Source organism: Mus musculus, chromosome 17 (genome assembly GCF_000001635.26).
Source record: "Mus musculus strain C57BL/6J chromosome 17, GRCm38.p6 C57BL/6J".
Taxonomy (NCBI): Eukaryota; Metazoa; Chordata; class Mammalia; order Rodentia; family Muridae; genus Mus; species Mus musculus.
Genome location: NC_000083.6, coordinates 75305292 through 75324229, shown reverse-complemented (window position 1 = coordinate 75324229; position 18938 = coordinate 75305292). Strand labels below are relative to the sequence as shown.

Below are 18938 nucleotides of genomic sequence, written 5' to 3'. Positions count from 1 at the left end.
TGCTTTTACTCTTTGGCTTGATGAAACCCTTTAAAAAGCTACCAACACTTTGCAGCTCTGTACGGTAAACACTGTACACAAATATTTTGTTTTCAAAGAAGTCATCGATTAGCAAGGAACTGTCTAAAAAGTTTGACGACAGGAACCAGAGGCGAATTCCCAGACTTTTTTCCAGGAAACTGCTTAAAAAGAGCAACACGAATATCTGGAGCTAGAGAAACATATGCGTCCAATTTGGATTTTACTTCTCGAAGCATTCATTTCTGAGCTATGCCTTTAGTAACTCTGAGCTGAAAGCCAGACTATATTTAAGTTGGATTTCTTTCATGGGTCCAGAATGCCATAGAAATTCACAGTTTGGCATGCGCAAGTCAAAACGTGAAACTGAAGTGTGTTCTGAATCTCTTGCGTACCCTGCCGCATTCCTGAAGAGACTATTAACATGGAATTTCCATATTGCCTGCACATCACCATTAGTTTTGTGGGACAAAGAAAAATCACAAGCACACTCCTGACTGAAGAAAGCATCTTAACTTCAGAACACTAGATGAGGCTGTCAAAGTTTATGCCTATCACATGGCTACTCAACAATGGTCCCTGGGTAGTAACTTTGCCATCCATTAAATTTTAAGCATTAAAACGAGCTCTGAAACTGGCACCTCTGAACAGAGCACTGACATAATCATGAGATCAGGGAATGGGGGACAGAGTAGAAAGAACACAGAGCTGCCGCCAGCGACAGAATGAAAGGGACCACTCAAGACAGGTGAGCCTGCGTGCTTACACAAACAGCCTAATAGGAGGAAAAGAGCAATTCAACTGGTTCTTACACAACCCTTACGCTGCTTCTGAAATACCAGTGAGGGGGCACTTGTCACCTAACCCAATGACCTGAGTTGGATCCCTGGGACTTAACATGGTGAAAGAAGAGAACTAATGGTCTCTTGTCCAGTCAGCAGGTTGTCTTCAGACCTATACAACATGTGGATATGCATGAGCATGCTCAAACACACACACACAGAGACACACAGACACACACACATGTACGCACACACGCACATTAAAATTAATTTCATAAAAGAGAAATGCATGTCATGTATTTGGACTCAAAGGTTTTCAAGCTGACCCATTCCCTTCTCCTGGAAAAGGGACTGTGACAGAGAGCAAAGTCAATTTATTAATGATTGATCACCATTTTTTGGAGTAGTCACTCATGTCTTTGAAAGTTGACCTCAAACCACCGACAGGAATTTCATGGACTGAGAGAACGTGGTGCAATTAATGAGTCAGATGACTGAGAGAGTTCTGGGAGATTTGACTCTCGAAATGAAATGATAAAATGTTCAGTGTGAGCTCTTGGGCCATTTGTACTAAGACTTGGTTTTGCCTCTATTTAGCCAAAAGAAATTAGAAAAGAAAATATCAGTTTTCAGCCAAAAAGCCTATAATAAAAACCAGGATTCAAATTTCTTAGGTTTTTGAGTTTTTTTTTTTCTTTTCACCTCCTGGCATTTTTATATAAATCAAGATTAATTTTGTTTAAAGTTCTAAAATGGAAATATTTTGACAGAAATGTGTAATTTGAATGTTCCTTCTCCACAGCATCAAATCTGAGCACATTTAATTTCTACACTGGAAGAACTTAAAAACCCCAATTTCAGTTATTGCATTTTGACTGCAAATAAATACCTAATAGCAAATGAGGTACATGAAGTTTATTTAATTCTGGAGATCAATGAGGAAATTCATTCTAAAAGACCTTGAGGCAAAGGCCCATGTCTTTCATATATGACACATAGAGGAATATGGCCACTTGCATACTAATAAAGTATTATATGACTCTAGTACCACATCTCAGAGAGAAAGCAACTTTTCTGTCAGGGATATATTATCTGGAACATATCAGATAACCATATCAGGGGAGAGATCATTTGTGTCAATCAACAGTAATAATAATAATAACAACAACAGCAATATACATTATCTTATTATATTATTTACTTTGAATATTATTCACAATTCTATAATGGCAGAGGAACACAAACCATATACTTGTGCATCAGAAATAAACATATGTAAATGTAGATATAAGTATAAATTTTCAGTGGAAAATAAAAATGAATTGGTTAGTTGTTCATTCATTTTCCATTCATGCATTCCTTTATTTTCTTTAGTGCTGGGTGTTGATCCCAGGGCCTCTCGCATACTAGGTAAGTGTTTTACCACTGAGCAATGTCGCCATTGCCATGGACTTATTAAGACTGATGAGTGCTGGTAAACCTGTGACAGCCATAAGATGCAGCTGAAAACATTGGGCACAGGATCTACCCCAAAGTCAAACAGTAAGTCAATACGTTTTCCTGGAGCACAACCGTTTAACCTCACTGTCTTCTTGTGTTACAAAAGCTGTAGATTCAAATCTCAGCTCCACCCTTATTAGAGAGGAGCATGCTCAATAGCATCTGAGTCTCAGTTATTCACATACAAACGGGATATAAAGAAAGTCACCTTTCATGTTGCTGTAAGAATTGAAAGAGATACCAACAGTGAGAGCTCAGTTTAAGTTATTATGATAGTACAGATTAGTACTTGGGCTGTACTGCTGTGTTCTTAAAGCACCTGTGTCGATTATATTGCTGTTTGGGAGAATAAATGTTGATAAGGACTTAGAAAAATATTAACTTCTATGCTTCCCTATTTTAACAAAATCATTAATGAACTTCTTTTGGAAGAAAGAAAGAAATGGTAGGTACTGGGCAAAAGCAGGCATCATAAAAAGGACAAATAGTATCTTTGAGGCAAATGAAATACATTCGTGATAGGCACAAACAAACTAAAAGATAATCCTGAATCAAGTACCCACAAGGCTGGGCAATGGAAGGCCCAGCAAGGCACAGGTGACCTCAGAATCATACAAAGTGAGCGTGTGGCTCGTGACATATGCAAGTTTTGGTTAATCCAGTGTGGTTCCAAGCAAGACATGCCTATGTTTGATGCAGAGCTCAGAGACACACTTTCGTAATAGAAAATGGCGTCAGTTCCATCTGAAGAAAGCAAACAGAACCACAGCTTATTGTGAGGAAGTGCTGCGGGACCGAACACCTAGGTGTGCAATAAAAGGGGAAGAGACATGTACCTTGACAGCCCTTATTGTCGTTCAGCTGGAATCCATCCGGGCATGTGCAATCATAGGACCCCGCAGTATTGATGCAGTCACCTCCCTGGCAGACACTGCTGTCCTCCAAGCATTCATTGATATCTGCAAGCCAGTGCACATGATAGGACTAAGCAAGCAATATAATGGAGATTATACATGTTATATGTACACACACACACACACACACACAAACACACATAAAACACACAACGTACTTACAGTGCATGATTTCGAAGAGATAGGTTTAAATGAACAAGATATTTAAATGGATAGGATATTTTAAATGAAACATTTTGAAATAAGGTTTAGCTTTTCTGTGGCTTTGTTATGTTAGTGATGGAGTCTGGTTTGTTATGTAGGTCATTATGAAATTTCTGATCTTCCTTCTCCAGTCTCTTGAGTGCAAAGGCCATCGGGGATTTTAGCTTTGAATCAACGCAGAAATGATATACTTGAGATAGCATCTAACTGTGCAGCCTAGTCTGGTCTGGGACTCACACTCTTCCTGCTTCAGACTCCGGAGCGCCACGTAGATGTTTTAAACATTAAATGCAATTAACTGGAAGTGGAAGAGTCACAATTTTTTATTAAATAATAATTTACTCGCTTGTGTTCTACCTAATAGAGAATACATATTTTTTAAAGCACATGTTGCTAAGTATATCTTAGGCATACTTAAGCTCCTTAAGATCCGGTTCGAAAGCACTTGGCAAGCTCCCCACACCAAGGGGAACTGTTATTAAAACCAGAACTCCAAGTGCCATTGTATAAAATAAAATAAAACAATAAGACGTTAAACTGCCTTATAGGTACCAAAAATTTAACATCAGAATCATTGCAAAAAAAACCCAATTACCTGACAAAGGAGTGTTGCTAAGTTTAGAGGTGATATGAATTTAGAGAAAAGATCTGAGGATAAGCAAAGGTTTTTCCCAACAGCAAGAACTTACTTGAAGTCTCAGCAATAGAATGTGGGGGAAGGGAGAACCTTTGCACATAAAATCAACTGGATTAGAATCCTAATTAAGTCTTAGGGACTCTCATAAATAGACTGCGTGGATTTTAACAACTACATATAAAGCATTTGTCCATCTGCAAGGGCTTGACACCAACACTGAGTTCTGACTGCGATGATGTGAGACAGTTTGGGAGACCCAGAGACTCCTGTCAGGCAGGTGTTTCCAGAGACAGTTTATTGCCACGGTGACTGCTTGTCAGAGAACATCACCCCTAACACACTCTACAAGACGCCCTGTGTCTGAATAAGGCTTAAATAAGCAGTGTTCAACAAAGCCAAGGACCAAATTTGTCTCCTAACTAATTTGGCATTTATGGCAACTCTTGCAAGTAGTTCTGATGCCTGCTAATGCAGAGGAGACTTTCAAGGAGGAAGTGAATATAGAAAGAGATGGATGCAGTGTTCTCAACACTCTCCACTGTCTTGCTCAAGGATGAGGATGCTGCATTTATGTTCCATCATTGAACCAAATTAACTAACTAAGGGGCTGCTATAGAAAAGGAGAAGGGACCAGCTCTCCAAACTACCACAGGTGGTAAGGGGAGCGGGCATCTCCCCTGCACCCACACCATCTCAAGGCAGATGAGTGGATTGGCAGGGCCAGCTCCGCTGTGCTCTTTTTGCCCTTGAGGGTAGCTCACCTACTCCCCACCCTGCCCCCTCACTGTCTGCAGCACTCAGGAGAGTGACCCTGCACCTTGCCTGGCCAGTGCAGTTGAGCTGGCTCTGGAGGCATGGGTTCGGGTGAGCAGGCAGAAGGGCATGTGAACAGGAGAGCTCAACCTGCCTCCTGCCTACCTGGGTAGTGGGTGGCTCCAAGCTGGAGCAGTGCTGGAGCTCACCCTGGTGGTGTGGCTAAGGGAGAGGCAGTGAGATGACCAGTTCAGCTACCACCCAAGCCCAGATCCAAGGCTCTGAGTAGACCCACCCCCAAATCTTTATCATCTGTGAAAGATTGGGATGTGTTGACCCAAAGATCCAGGATCTCCATGACACAGGGCTTCAACAGGATAACTCTGAGGACTCCTGATGAGGATTCATTATTAAAGGTGTCACAGAAACTAGAAGCCTGGAACTCGATCAAATGACTCATTGCAATGAAGAATTGCTAGTGAAGATGTGTGTGGACAGAGGATATATTGTAGGACACACTGTGACATTCTACAGCTTCCACGATGAGATGTTTTCTATGCTTTGTGTGTGTGTGTGTGTGTGTGTGTGTGTGTGTGTGTGTGTGTGTGTGTATTTGAGGGGGAGGTTTAAGGACAAAGAGCAGATATGAGAGGATAGGAGATAATCCATCCTGGGATGCACGATGTGAAACCCACAAAGAATCATTAAAAAAGTTTTTTTTAAATAGAGTTTTATAACCTCACATGTGGAGGTGTGAATAAAAAGTCTTCATAGGAATTAGGAAATACATTTTCCACAAAGTGACAGTGGACTTTGGTCACTTCCCCCCACTCTGCATTGCTAAATAACATGGTCCATTTTGGTCTTCTTTTGCCTGAAAGTCATGCTTCGTTGAATCTGTATCTGTCTCCCTCCTTAAAGCCTCTTTTTTTTTTTTTTTTTTGGCTCATCCACAGTCCAGCTCTCCTCCTTCATATGTGAATTCCTCCCTTCCCTCTGCTGGCTCCTACCCATTTCTTCACTTGTATGTGTCTCGAGGCCTAGGAGGTCTTCTCTTTTTCAGGAATCCTTCCTCTTGAGTGACCCCAGTCTCATGGCTTCAAACACTATGGCACTGCTGATGGCTCTAGAGCCGAGGGCTCACCCCTCAAATTTATATATTAATATAGAATTGATTTGATATCTATACTTGAGCAGGTACTCTCAGATTGAAAACTGAACATGTCATGTGGAACACCTAATCTCCACAGAATCTGCTCCTTCGGGCCTCAACACCTGCTATTACTTTGAATGCGATCTCTCATAAATATTCCAAAGTCAGTGACAGTGACGTGAGGAAACTACTATTCCCCTTATTTAATATCATCCATGTTTGGAACTCCATGCACAGTCTACTTTGCAACAGTTCTGGGGATTTAACAAGCTATGCCTTTGACTTACTTATCATTCGCACCATTAGCTTCCTCACTAGAATGAAAGTAAACCCACGAGAGCGGAAACTTCTAGTTTTTATACATGTGCTGTACCTATTATGCAGGCTCCTACCAATTCAACATTAAATGACTGTGATGAATGAGCACATAAAGGAATGATTCTAACTTGAAAAGAAAAATTATGACTTCTCACTGTTTTGTGGTTGCTGCTGTTGTTGTTCATATATTAATCACAAAGAGATAGGGGGTTCAGGATGACCATGAAATGCCAAGTTATGCTCTGAGACCCTCCCACAGAAGTTACAGGGAGCAATGTTAGAGAGGCCGGGGAGAAGGATCAGGAAGGCGTGGGGCCTTTTGTAAGCTGAAGGACCTAAGAACTGGGACAAAGAGGGCCCCAGCATAACTCTGAACACACTGCTCCCAGATGGGCAGAAACACTTGTTTTCTGAATCTCAGAGGAGACCAGTGGGCCTTCAGGAAAATACTGCGTGAAGATCAGGTCTCTACCAAAAATTAAAGAAAAAAATTATACATGTAAATATAAAGTCTAACAAGAAGCATGGTTCTTCTTCCCATAGCTGGGAGAGGTATGTGAACATTTGTAGCCAGTTAATTATGGCAAGATACATTCTGCCAGCGAGGGACGGAAACAGGGCTAGGTGGGAATTAGCAGGCTGAAGTGCTAATGTAGTTTCAAAGGCAGCTCTGAGTTAGTTGGATGGACTCCAGTCCTATTTATAACCCAAACACTGGGGAAATTAACCCTGACTTTAAGAGAAATGAGCTTCATTACACATCCAAAAGAAAATTTCCCGTGGAATGTAATTATATCTTATAAACATATATATTAATAATACAGAATATGTTGGCCAAAGGTTTTTATTTGACTTGCCATGCAATGAGTGTTTTTAGAATAAAAATCTTGGGCGTTCTGATGACATACTTACATGTTTTAAAAAAGCCAGGTTAGATGAACATATTATGTGATGGATACTATCAAAATTTCAGGCACCGTTGGGGCTGAAAAGATGGATCAGTGGATAAGAACACAAGCTGCTCCTTGAGAGGACCTGGGTTCAATTCTCATTACCAATACAGCAGCTCACAACAGTCTGTAACTCCAGTCCCAAGGGAACTGATGCTCTCTTCTTGCCCCCACAGGCAATCTGTACACATGGTGCACAGACGTACACACAGAAAAATCAATCATACATGCAAAGATTTTTAGAAATTCAGGCATGGCCTGATAAACATCTTGCCTTGGCCAAGAAGCAAGTCAGAAGAGTATAATGGTCAGTCTAGGTCCCTCATATGTTTTTATGGAACATGCTGCTTACTGACTTCCTAAGAGAACCTTCGAAGGCAGGCTCTCCACAACACAGGGCTCCCTCCAACACAACTGCCACTTCTTCCTTTGATGTGGCCATGTCAAATCAGTGTCCCATTTATTGAATAAAATATAATTTGTCAGATATCATCTGGCTCATAAATAGACTTGACTACTTGTCTATTTTTTTATTAGAAATACTGATGATGTACATTTTGTCCACACTATTAACCCTTGACAAATATTACTTTAGGTAACTCCTAAAAGCTGACTTACTGATACATAGACAACACACATTTTAAAGCCATTGAAATTAGAATCAAATTGCACTACCCCAGAAGGCCTGGGGTGTTTTATACTCCTAGTCGCAGCAGAGACAAGGGACTCAGCCACTTTGAGAATACTTGTACCAAGTTGTCTTATAAAAACTGCTGCACACACTTGCCCTTCATGTGGGTCCTGAACAACTGGAGCAGCAGCTATCTCAAAAGCTGTTGCCTGTAGGAGGGATATATTCTACTAGCTGGGCTGCCTTATCTGGCCTCAGTGGGAGAGGAAGCGCCTAGTCTCACAGAGACTTAAAGTGCTGGGGGGGTGGGGGAATAGCCAGGGGGAGGGAGAGAAAGAAGGGGGGGACTGTGAGAGGGATGACCAGGAGAGAGCAGTGAGCGGGATGTAAAGTGAATAAGCAATCAATCAATCAATCAATCAATCAATCAATCAATGCTGCACACTACAATCCACAACAGTACTTCCCCAGCTAACTGAACTAGGAGTGAAAAGGATGTGGACCACTCAAGGCTCTGACAGAAGATCATTCTCGAAAATGGTCGAGGTAGTTTGAGTAAATCTGTCTCCCCTTAGATTTCTTCTTGTCTGATATTTTGGTTACGGCAACAAGAAAACTATCACTACCCCTCCCTCTGATACACTGATGCTTCGTGTGAGAGACACAGCTTGGATGCTTGTTTCTGGTTCCACTACTGACAAGTTGTTAATGCACTAAGAGACGGGTGAGCTGGGAACTGTTCCCTAGGTGAGCCCCGAATACACAGAATGTTCTCGAATGATAAACTGGTGTCGAGAGAGAAAGAGTGTGTCAGGAGAAAATACTCCTGTGTATAAGCTGGCCAAGCTGCCTTGAACACCTCATACAAGCCACAGTCAACTCTCAATGCTAGATACGTAGGATACCTTGGAGAAGTCCTTTATTTTAAAAAATCAGCTCTTAAAAGCCCTCAGCTGGGATGAGAAATTAAGCTGTGTTTGCTTGGTTGGGCCATTAGGAGGATAGTTTTGTACAAATGAGGTATTACTGTTCAGCACCACGCACCCAGATTAAACTATCCACCACTGGTACAAAGACTGTACTGTACTCTCCTCGTTTCTCTGTCCCATTCCTATGGCACTGGAAGACACACTTTGCAGGGAGCTAACCCTCATGAAGGCAAAAGCAGAGCTCCCACTCAGCAGGTACAAAGATTGCCTCAGACTGTACCATGTTTTGGTCCTGAGGCAGGAGGTGATGCTCACCCTCACAGTGGTCTCCAAGTACAGATGCTCTGTAACCCTGGTTGCACACACACTGGAAGGAGCCCTCTGTGTTCCTGCACTGCCCGTGAGAGCAGAGGTGATGGTGCTCGCATTCATCAATATCTGTGAGAAAAACAGCACAGAGGAACCCATCATTTGCCTCAGAATAGGTACGGTGGTAGTTTCTGGTTTACAGTTGAGCAAGACCTTTCATTAAGCGATGTGCACTGAGCTCAAATTAAAGGTCATTCTACAATAGGGGGAATTCTGAAGAGCTCAAAAATGTAAACTGCCTGGACATGTAGGGTTCACTGTTTAAACATAGGTAGCAAATACTTTGCTGTAATTTGTGATACATTCACTTTTAATACTGGGTTGGGAAGCACACAGGCTTATAACACCCTAAAGCAAAGGTCCCCAAGTTGTAATACACAGGCCAAATCTAACCTGCTAGATCTAATACCATTGCATTTAATACCACTCTGGATAGTCTCATATTTGGTTTATTACAGAAAAGATTTGTTGGCCTCTGTTCTGAAGTAGTACAAGCACACACATCATCATTTCCTTGCATTTCTAATCTACCTATTGGGCTCTGAGCAACTAACTAGGCGTCATTCCTTAATATGTCTATTCGTCTATTCTCATCTATTCTCCATCTCCTTAAAAAAAAAGATATTCTGGTCAAATCTAATAACGCCCCCCCCTCCATATCATTTGCTAGTCCACACTGCTACTCATTCCTGCTGGAGACACACATCCTCAACTTGAGTATCATTTGTTTCAGTCACATGATCCTGCGTTCAGACACTTACCTGACATGTATCATAGCTACACTTATATGACACAGAATATACTGCATGAATCCAAATGCTTTGCCTTCATTGTTACACTGAAATAACAGACTTCCTAGGGCAGAGGTTGTGCTTAGCACATTCTTTATGACGTTTTAGATAACTTCTTGCTGGAGGTTGGCACTCAGATCACATTAATTGTGAAGATTTTTTTCTAACATTTGAAAGCATTCTCTCTCTCTTCTCTCTCTCTCTCTCTCTCTCTCTCTCTCTCTTTCTCTCTCTCTCTCTCTCTCTCTCTCTCTCTCTCTCTCTCTCTCGTTTTTGCCAGTGTTTCTATAAGATGTAACACACATATCACTCCCACAGGAATCTGGCTCATTCCCCCCCCCCCCCCCAGGTAGTCATATCTTTGATTAGATGATCAGAGCATTCACCCACTAAAGTAGTTTTTTCCATGTTGATAATCTGGCTCAGAGGTGGTTCTGAACATGTCTGACTCATCACTGAATGGGACCCGAGAGGCTTTGCAAAGGTCTCTGAATGTGGTAGCCTCTATCCACTCATTTATAAGTAAATGGGTTCTGGGATTATAAAGATAAAAATAGCAAGAGGGATTCTGGAGCAAGTTGCTTAACTTAGCCATGTCTATGCATGTGCTTGTGTATGTCCTGCCATTGCGCGCTCCTAGAGTGGTTAGGCCCTTGATGTTCTAGCAAGGGATGCCTGCAGAAGGCTACAGCAGTCATAGAGATGCCTCTGGACTTATCATCAGGTACTCTTGCTTCTCTAACACTGTCAGTGGACGGGTTTGCTAATGGATGGGTCTTTATCTCTGAGAACAGGGGCACATTATTTCAGTGTACCAAAATCAGCCAAAAAATATTGAAGCTAAATACACACTGAAATTATTAACATGCTAAAGCACAATGCCAGGCCAGTATAACAACATCCTAATTGTGAAACCCCAATGAAAGGTCAGAATTAATTTAAATTCTTAAATGGAAGCTACTTTATGTACTAGGGAGTTACATAGACAGCAACAACTTTTCTTCCTAATCCTGATGCTTGGCTATCGGCCACCAATACCTTATTTTTCTACTTTAACTCACTTCATTTTGCTTTATTGACTTGTCTGACTTATGTGGAATTACATAGGTTTCTGACACTATAACAACATAGGCCAGGTCACTCACCCTGGTCTCAATAGTTCACCATGCCACGCACACTTACCTTCACATTGGTCTTTAGCTGCTGACAGCTGATAGCCCTGTCCACAGGTACACCGGAAGGAGCCATCGGTATTTCTGCACTGCCCATTCATGCAGAGATTCCCTTGTTGGCATTCATCAATATCTGTCAACATAAATGATGACAATTAGTTTTCTGAAAGAGTCTCACCCACAGGAGAAAAATGGTAATCCTGACAATGTGGTCTGGGCTTATTGCCATAAAACAGTAGTACTTTGGCTAAGCACTAGAAACTTTACCCACCCAGTATGTTGAAATGTGTAAGTTCAATAATTCCAAAAGCAAGTTACAGCTCTGCACAATCTTACTCTAATACTTCAAATAAAGCATAAAGGCGACATAACAGCTTAGAGTTGAAAATGGAAGGCAGAAAACAAAGCACACAGTAACAGCTACTAGATTCTGTAGGCCTACTCTATCGTATGAAAGACAGAAACAAAGCAATCATGGGTAAACAAATACGAATTCGGGCAGGTACAGAAGGCAACAGAAGAATACACTTTCTTTATAACTTCAACGGTAAGGTCAAAGAGTTGTGTTAACTAAGACTAATCTCTTTCTCAAAGTAACACTGAAACCATCAACCATGGTAGGTATGTGACAGATGATGATAACGGGAGACTGAGAGAAAGTGGTGCTTGAGGATTTAATATAGAAAGCATCCAGTGATCCAGGCACAGGCCTGCAATTCCAGCATTTGGAGAGGTTGGACGAGGAAGACCATGACTGCTATCTCTGTGAATACACAGTGAAACCTTTCCTCAAAAAAAAAAAAAAAACCCTAAACAAATATTGCATGTTTTCTTTCATATTATGAATCTAGCTTGCTTTCTCTCTCTCTTTCTCTGTAAATATGTATTTCTATGTATACACACATAGACATGCACACACGAGTGTGGATTTAGGGCATAGATGTAGAGATGGGAGGATGGCAGTGATCTCAAAGGGGGTAGAGGAGAAACCAGAGAGAGTGACAGAGTGTGCGCCATGAAGCAGTGGAGAGCAATATTCTGGAAAGAATCAGAGAAAGGAGAGTAGAGAAAGGGGGCAGAAGGGAAGAGTGAAGTGTGCCAACAGTGTATGAAAATGTCACAGTGAAATCCATCTTTATATACTGGCCAAACATCAACTACAAAGTAAATGACCCTGGAAGAAGAACAAAGAGCCCTGACGAAAGTTAGAGCAACTGAGAACAAGTGTAACATTACAGAGAAATGCCACCAAGCATCAGTGCATGTAGAAGAAGAGAGAGGATGGCAGGAAAGCACGATTTCATCTATTCCTTGGACATTTCTAGCAAAAACGGGTTTGTTTTCCATGTGGTTCTCTTTGTCTACTGTAAGGATGTATACTGCTTGTCAACTTGACATGATCTAGAACCATCTCAGTGACAAATCTCTCAGCACATGTAGGAGGGATTGGCAAGATGAGGTCAATTGGAATGGAAAGGTCCATCCTAGCTGCCAAACTGTATAAAAAGGAGACAGCAAGTCTATCCCCAGCATTCATCCACTCCCATCCCCCACCTGCTGACTGTAGATACAGCATGACCAGACATCTCGAGTGCCTACCGCCAAGACTTACCCCTCTTGCTGGACTGTACTCTCAATCTCTGATTCACAATAAGCCCTTCCTCTCTTGGGCTGCATTTTCCACGCATTTTCCCCAGCAAGGCAGAAAGTAACAAACACAGCTACTGTGCTGGTCTGTCCTAATTGACAATTCTGTCTTGCTTCACCTGTATTATCCCAGTCTGAGCATGTTCAGCTGGACAGCCAGCAATCCATAAGAATTCATAATGATTAAAAACATGGTACAATTGTTCTTCGCCACCTAACCACAGGCCTCTGAGGGTAGGAAAAGAGGAGCAGATGCCAAAGTCTCTAGCCCTTGCTGACCTAAACTGCAATGTCTAAAGTGACTAAGAGAGCTGTAGAGAAGCCATCCACGCTCTGTGATCAACATACAACTGTTGCTTGGCTCTAAAAGCCAAAAAATATACAAAAAAAAAAGATACAAAAATGCATCTGAAAGTGTTTACCAGCAATCCCTATATAGCCCTTTCCCTCCAGTATGATTGGCAGTTGTCTGTTACCTGAGCAAAGTTGGGTTTCTTGTTTTCTTTTGTTTTTTGTTTGTTTGTTTGTCTGTTTGAGACAGGATTTCTTTGTGTAACCTTGGCTGTTCTGGAACTAGCTCTGTAAGCCAGGCTGGACATGAACTCACAGAGATCCTCCTGCCTCTACCTCTTGAGTCCTAGGATTAAAAGTGTGTGCCCCCAACACCTGGCACAAAAATAAGCTTTTAAAAATTAAAAGAAATACCACTTAAGAACTAGAAATGGATATTGTCTTATTTAATAATAAATAGTAATAGTAAAAAATATTCAGGACAGTTTATTGAATATTTCTAAGCCTACAGATAAATAATTTTAGATAGAGGTTTTGTTTTTTTGTTTTTTTAATAAGAGATCTGCCAAAATGTTTTTAGTTTTAATGAGAAGTTAGAAAAACTGTGACAATACATTGGAGTATTATGTTTGGAGAGTTAACAAGGGCATGTAAAATGTATATAACATACAACTGACAAAAGTCAGATGAAAACTATGCATTTCACATACAGCATTCAAGAGCTGTGATATTTCTAAATCCACTACAAGTTTACCTGCAGTAAGGAGCAAATATGCTTCAAGGAGAGGGACGGAAACAAACACAGGTAGCATGATCCATTTTTAAGGCCAACCACTCAGTTCTGCTCATGAAGGAAGTTTAAACACAATGGGATGTGTGACCATGGCATTACCTTGACAGTGTCTATGGTCTGGTGTGGGGCTGTAGCCCCTGTGGCAGGAACACATGTAGGACCCTTCCAGGTTGGTGCAGGAACCATTCGTACAGACCTTTGGCTGCAGGCACTCGTCCACATCTTGCACAATGTTGCATAATGGAAAGAAACAAGGAGAGGGAAAGAGAGTATGAATCAACCTTCAGAAGACCAGGCAGCTTGTTCAACTTCCCAGGTGTCCCAGCTGGAAGCCACGGCTGTTGTGCTGTGTGTGCTGCTTCGGGGGCCTCATTCACTATGGCTGAAGAATGGACTGAATGACCTGAGCAAGCAAATGTAAAAGCAAGGACGGCCTGCTGTGAGCGAGGCTGCAGGTGGGGATGGGGATCTTAGGACAGTATGTCCTGCAGGATAAGGTCTCTCTTAGAGAAGGTCTGGGGACCATTCTGGGAGTTGATGGGTATAGGAGGATGGGAGGCCCTTCAGACAAAAGCTAGTGACTCAGAGCCCAGAAAGATGCAGGGCCAACAAAGCCATAACTGAAGGGGGGAATTCTTACAAACCTCTATAGGGCAGTGAATTGGCATGATAAAAACCAATCCAGGGATGCTTCTTGATAGGTTAATTCGGCAGCTAGAAGATAGCCCATAGATTATACAAACAGAAACTGCAAAGTAGAAACTACCACTTATGGAGCTGCACTGAATATTCTCCATAACTGTAGCAAAATTAACAGGGGGAGGGCATTTCAGAGAGGAAGGAGCTGGCACTTAGAGAAGCTCAGTAACTCATCCAAGGTCACGGGATTAGAAGATTTTGATGATTCTGGGGCTAGGGTGGTGATTTAATCGTTAAGAGCATTGGCTCTTCCAGAGGACCCAGGTTCAATTCCCAGAACTCATACAACATTGGTAACTCTAGTTCCAGAGGACCAGATGCTCAGTTTTGACCTTACAGGGTACTAGACCCACATGAAACACTCACATACATGAACTAAAATACAATTTTAAAAAGAAAGAAAGAAAGAAAATGGTGATTCTGAAGTTTGAACCCAAAGCCAATTAAAAACAAAACAAAACATAACAAAACCCTTTAGTTCGTTTCTGTCATAGACAAAGTTAAAACCAGTGAAAGAGAGTGGATGAGTTTGGAGTATTTTAAATTATTTGCTAGCCATATTTATATTGAAAGTAACTGTTTAAATTTTCACTTATTTCATTTAATAGCCAGCCATTGAGTTCTTACTAGAATATTGCTGCTAAAAAGAAAGAGGACTGGAGAGAAAGCCCAACTGGTAAAGTGTTTGCCATACGAGTTTGAGGACCAGAATTTCAAATCCCAGAACCTATGTAAATGTTGGCAGGCATGGTGGCCTCCTGTAATCCTAGCACTCAGGAGGGAAAGACAGGGATTCTCTGAAAAACAGACAGACTACCAAAACCGAGCTCTGGGTTCAATGAGATATGCTGCCTCAATATATAAAATCAAGACTGATTGATGAAGACTCCTAGGATCAACCTTGGACTTCCACATACATGCACACACATGTTTACATGTACATGTGAACTTTCATATACACCCAAACCCAGTTTTGAACGCTGCTGCGACCATTTGAATGCTCTTGGGTCAGTCACTTATAGTTGTTGTGGGAACATACATGGGTGTAGCATTGAAAATCTAAGAAGAAAAGCCTCAGAACTGATAAAAATTCCATTTGTCACAGCAACTTAATCTAAGTATTTTTAGCCTATAACCTAATCAAAATATCTTTTTTCCCCCCAGAGCCAGAGGCACCAAGGATATCATAAAAACCTACAGAATCTACTAACCTGGACCCATGGAGACTCATAGAGACTGATCTGCCAGCCAGACAGTATGCATGGGATTGACCTAAGCACTGAGCACATGTGCAATAGTTACGCAGCTGGATCTTCATGTGGGACCCTGACAGCAGGAGCAGGGACTGTCTCTGACTCCATTGCCTGCCTTTGGATCCCTTTCCCCTAACTGAGCTGCCTTGTCTAGTCTCAATAGAGGGCTTGAAGTTCCCAGGTTGTAACACGATATGGCAAGACTGGTTGATATCCAGGGGAGGCCCTCCCTCTTCTGAGAAAGGGAGGAGGAGTCAGAGGTGGGGGGAAAGTGAGAGGGACTGTGGGGGGGGGGGGAGGGGAGCTGCAATCCTGCAATTGAGAAATAAAGTAAATAAATAACTTAATAGATAATAATTAAAAGTTTATTTGTTTGTTTGTTTATTTTTGGTTTTTGGTTTTTTTAAGACAGGGTTTCTCTGACAGCTCTAGCTGTCCTGGAACTCACTTTGTAGACCAGGCTGGCCTCGAACTCAGAAATCCGCCTGCCTCTGCCTCCGGAGTATTTATTTTTATTTTAAATTGTGTGTGTGTGTGTATGTGAAGAGAGAGCATGTGCACATGAGTGTAAGTGCCCACAAAGGTTAGATGATGCTCCCCCCAACCCTACCCCCATCCTCCCCACCCCCACCCCATCCCCTAGTTGGAAATATAGGCAATTGTGAGCTAGGAGCAGAGCTTAGCTTCTCTGTAAGAGCAGTACACACAATTAACTTCCAAACCATCTCTCCAGCCTAATCAAAACATCAAAATCATTAAGGCTCTTGAAAGCCTTCTTTCTTTTCATCTTTCCCTGTTCACCAACACAAGGCAGAGCATCAGCTGCCCAGCGGAGTCTTTGTCTTCATTTGGCAACCCAGAGCTCGGATTGCTCTTGTCTTCCTTGCACTTTACAAAGACTGTTTTCTCTCTTAAGGGAGAACTCAGAAATAAAGTTAGACTTAACACACAGCAGAGGCCCGTCTGTGAGAGTGCGCACCGTGAATTCCATGTGTGCACAGGAAGAAGCCACTGGCACTGCCCACGGAATTCACCGTTGCTTTCAAAAATAACCCCAATTACAGCACACAGATCTGAGTTTCTAACAACAGAAAGCAGCACTTCCAGGCCGCCTCATTCCCCACCCTTTCTTTGCTTGTGGGAACCGACTTTTGTAAACACCGAGAGCAAACAACTTGAAAGAGGATGCCAAGAGTTGGAGCCAGAGTAAATAGTGGAAAAGAACGAGCCTAGACACGGGCACGTAAATTCCAGACAGCAGCGAGAGAATGTCGTGTCTAGTATCTGGTTTGGTTTCAAAAATGTTAACAAGTTCAGAAATGTATGGACTCTCTGTTTAATTACTCATGCCCCAGAAAAAGTGATTTACAGAGCCATAGAATGCAACAGCGATGTCTATTCCTAAGGCCATATTTTATTTAAATTGCAGACACTGTGGATTGCCATGCATGGGATACTTACAATGTTGCCTTTTTTTTTTTTTTGAAAGCTACCACCATGATTAATGATGAAATAGAATGCTGTGTAATAGCTAGAGTAGTTTTTAATTGTCTATTCTTTACTTATTAGAGAAAAAATTGCATGGAACCAGCCATTTCTTGTAGACATACCAGTTAGAGTCAATCAGGTCCGTGGCCTTCATGGAGATTAAGCTCTAGAGGGAATAACGTGCAACAGAGAATTCCCCAAGGGATTTCTACAAAGAGGGGAGGTAGATAGAGAGCAGCAGGACATAAACGCTTAACTGAAACGCGCAGAACAAAGCAAACTCCATAATGTATCTCGAAGCCAGGATTCTTCTCCAGCCCATAGATCCCTACATCCAGCTAGTCAGCCTACTGAACACTGCCCTACTCTCTCATAGGTACCTTACAGTCTTCACAGACAAAACTGACTGCATCTCGCCTTTCCTTTATGGCAAGGACAAGCATGTGTGGGTCTTGATGCCAACAGAAGGTTAAGGCAACATACTTCTTATTTCTAACCCTTAGGATAGTCTCCCACCAACATACCACAGGAAGCAAGATAGATTCTGCCAATCCACCATCTTCCCCTACCAGGATTACCTCATTTTTACAAGGAGGTAATCATGTCTTGGTTTCCCATATTAGACTTCAGAGTTCATGTTACTATAGCCTATGGTCATACAGAACATACATATTACCCAAATTCTTCCAAAGCATTTGCATAATGAATTCCAATAGTCTTAGCTTCTTATCTCAGGATAGGAAATTTATCAAGGAAAAAAAAACCATAGACAAATGGGTTCCACACTCCACAGGAGCTGTTAGGGTTTACCAACTTAGTGTCTACCATTTTGTGAATTAAGCTGAATTTCTCAGAGTAAGAAAATGTAGGTTTTTTTTTCCCCCTTAGGTTTACCAGGTTAATTATTTACAAGGTCAGAAATTCTGGCTATAACAGCTCAAAGATTTATGTAGACATCTCATTATGCTACCACCAGTTCCAAATTGATCCTTATCAACTGCAGAGTCCTGAGAGATTGAGAAATGCTTTGTTCACACTAGGGATACCAGGCCAGCAGGGTGTGTTACTTGAGGCCTCTATTACCCAGAAATGACTTGTCCTTAATAAACTCTGGCTAGCTCTTAGAGCATTCTTTTTCCTTTTAAAAACCTTCTACATCATTGTTTGAACCAAACATTCTACAACACTTTGTCAAGATTAACATGCAGATCGGTGGTGGGTAACCCCCCCCCCCCCACTCTACCTTCTTTTCTCTTTCTGGGAAGATGAGGGCATGCACCTCCCTCAGCCCTCTGGCAACTTTCCATTCCCCACAATTTCACCAAGATGTCTCCCAGCTGACCAGCAGTCCCACCTTGCTAATTCTTACTGCCTTGGGATGTAATTCATGTGAGTCAGGAATGCCTTTTGAATGTTTCTAAGATCTTCAGAACATATTGTCTCAAATCCCTGATTGTTGGGCATGAGCTACCAGGTGCAGAGAGACTCAGGAGGCTCTCTCCTCCCATTTATGCTCTCCTTGGACTAATCTGAGTCTTACACATCACCTGTCAGTTCCTTGGAACTTGCTAGAATTTGTCCCAGAGCAGTAATCTACATGCATTATTTCCTGTATTCTCAAGGAGATGAATCTGTCAACAATATGA

General features: G+C 41.8%; 1 protein-coding gene across 14 annotated transcripts in view; it reads right to left on the bottom strand.

The window, feature by feature from the left end:
* Ltbp1 (latent transforming growth factor beta binding protein 1) overlaps positions 1-18938 on the bottom strand; it is a 387033-nt gene that overhangs the window by 68283 nt on the left and 299812 nt on the right. For all 14 annotated transcript variants that reach the window (XM_006524348.4, XM_030249831.1, XM_006524350.4 and 11 more), the window contains 4 exons: positions 13952-14074; positions 11132-11254; positions 9105-9227; positions 3137-3259 (listed from right to left, as the gene is read on the bottom strand). In XM_006524348.4, coding sequence (XP_006524411.1) covers positions 3137-3259; positions 9105-9227; positions 11132-11254; positions 13952-14074 — 492 coding nt within the window. The remainder of the gene's footprint in view (positions 1-3136; positions 3260-9104; positions 9228-11131; positions 11255-13951; positions 14075-18938) is intronic.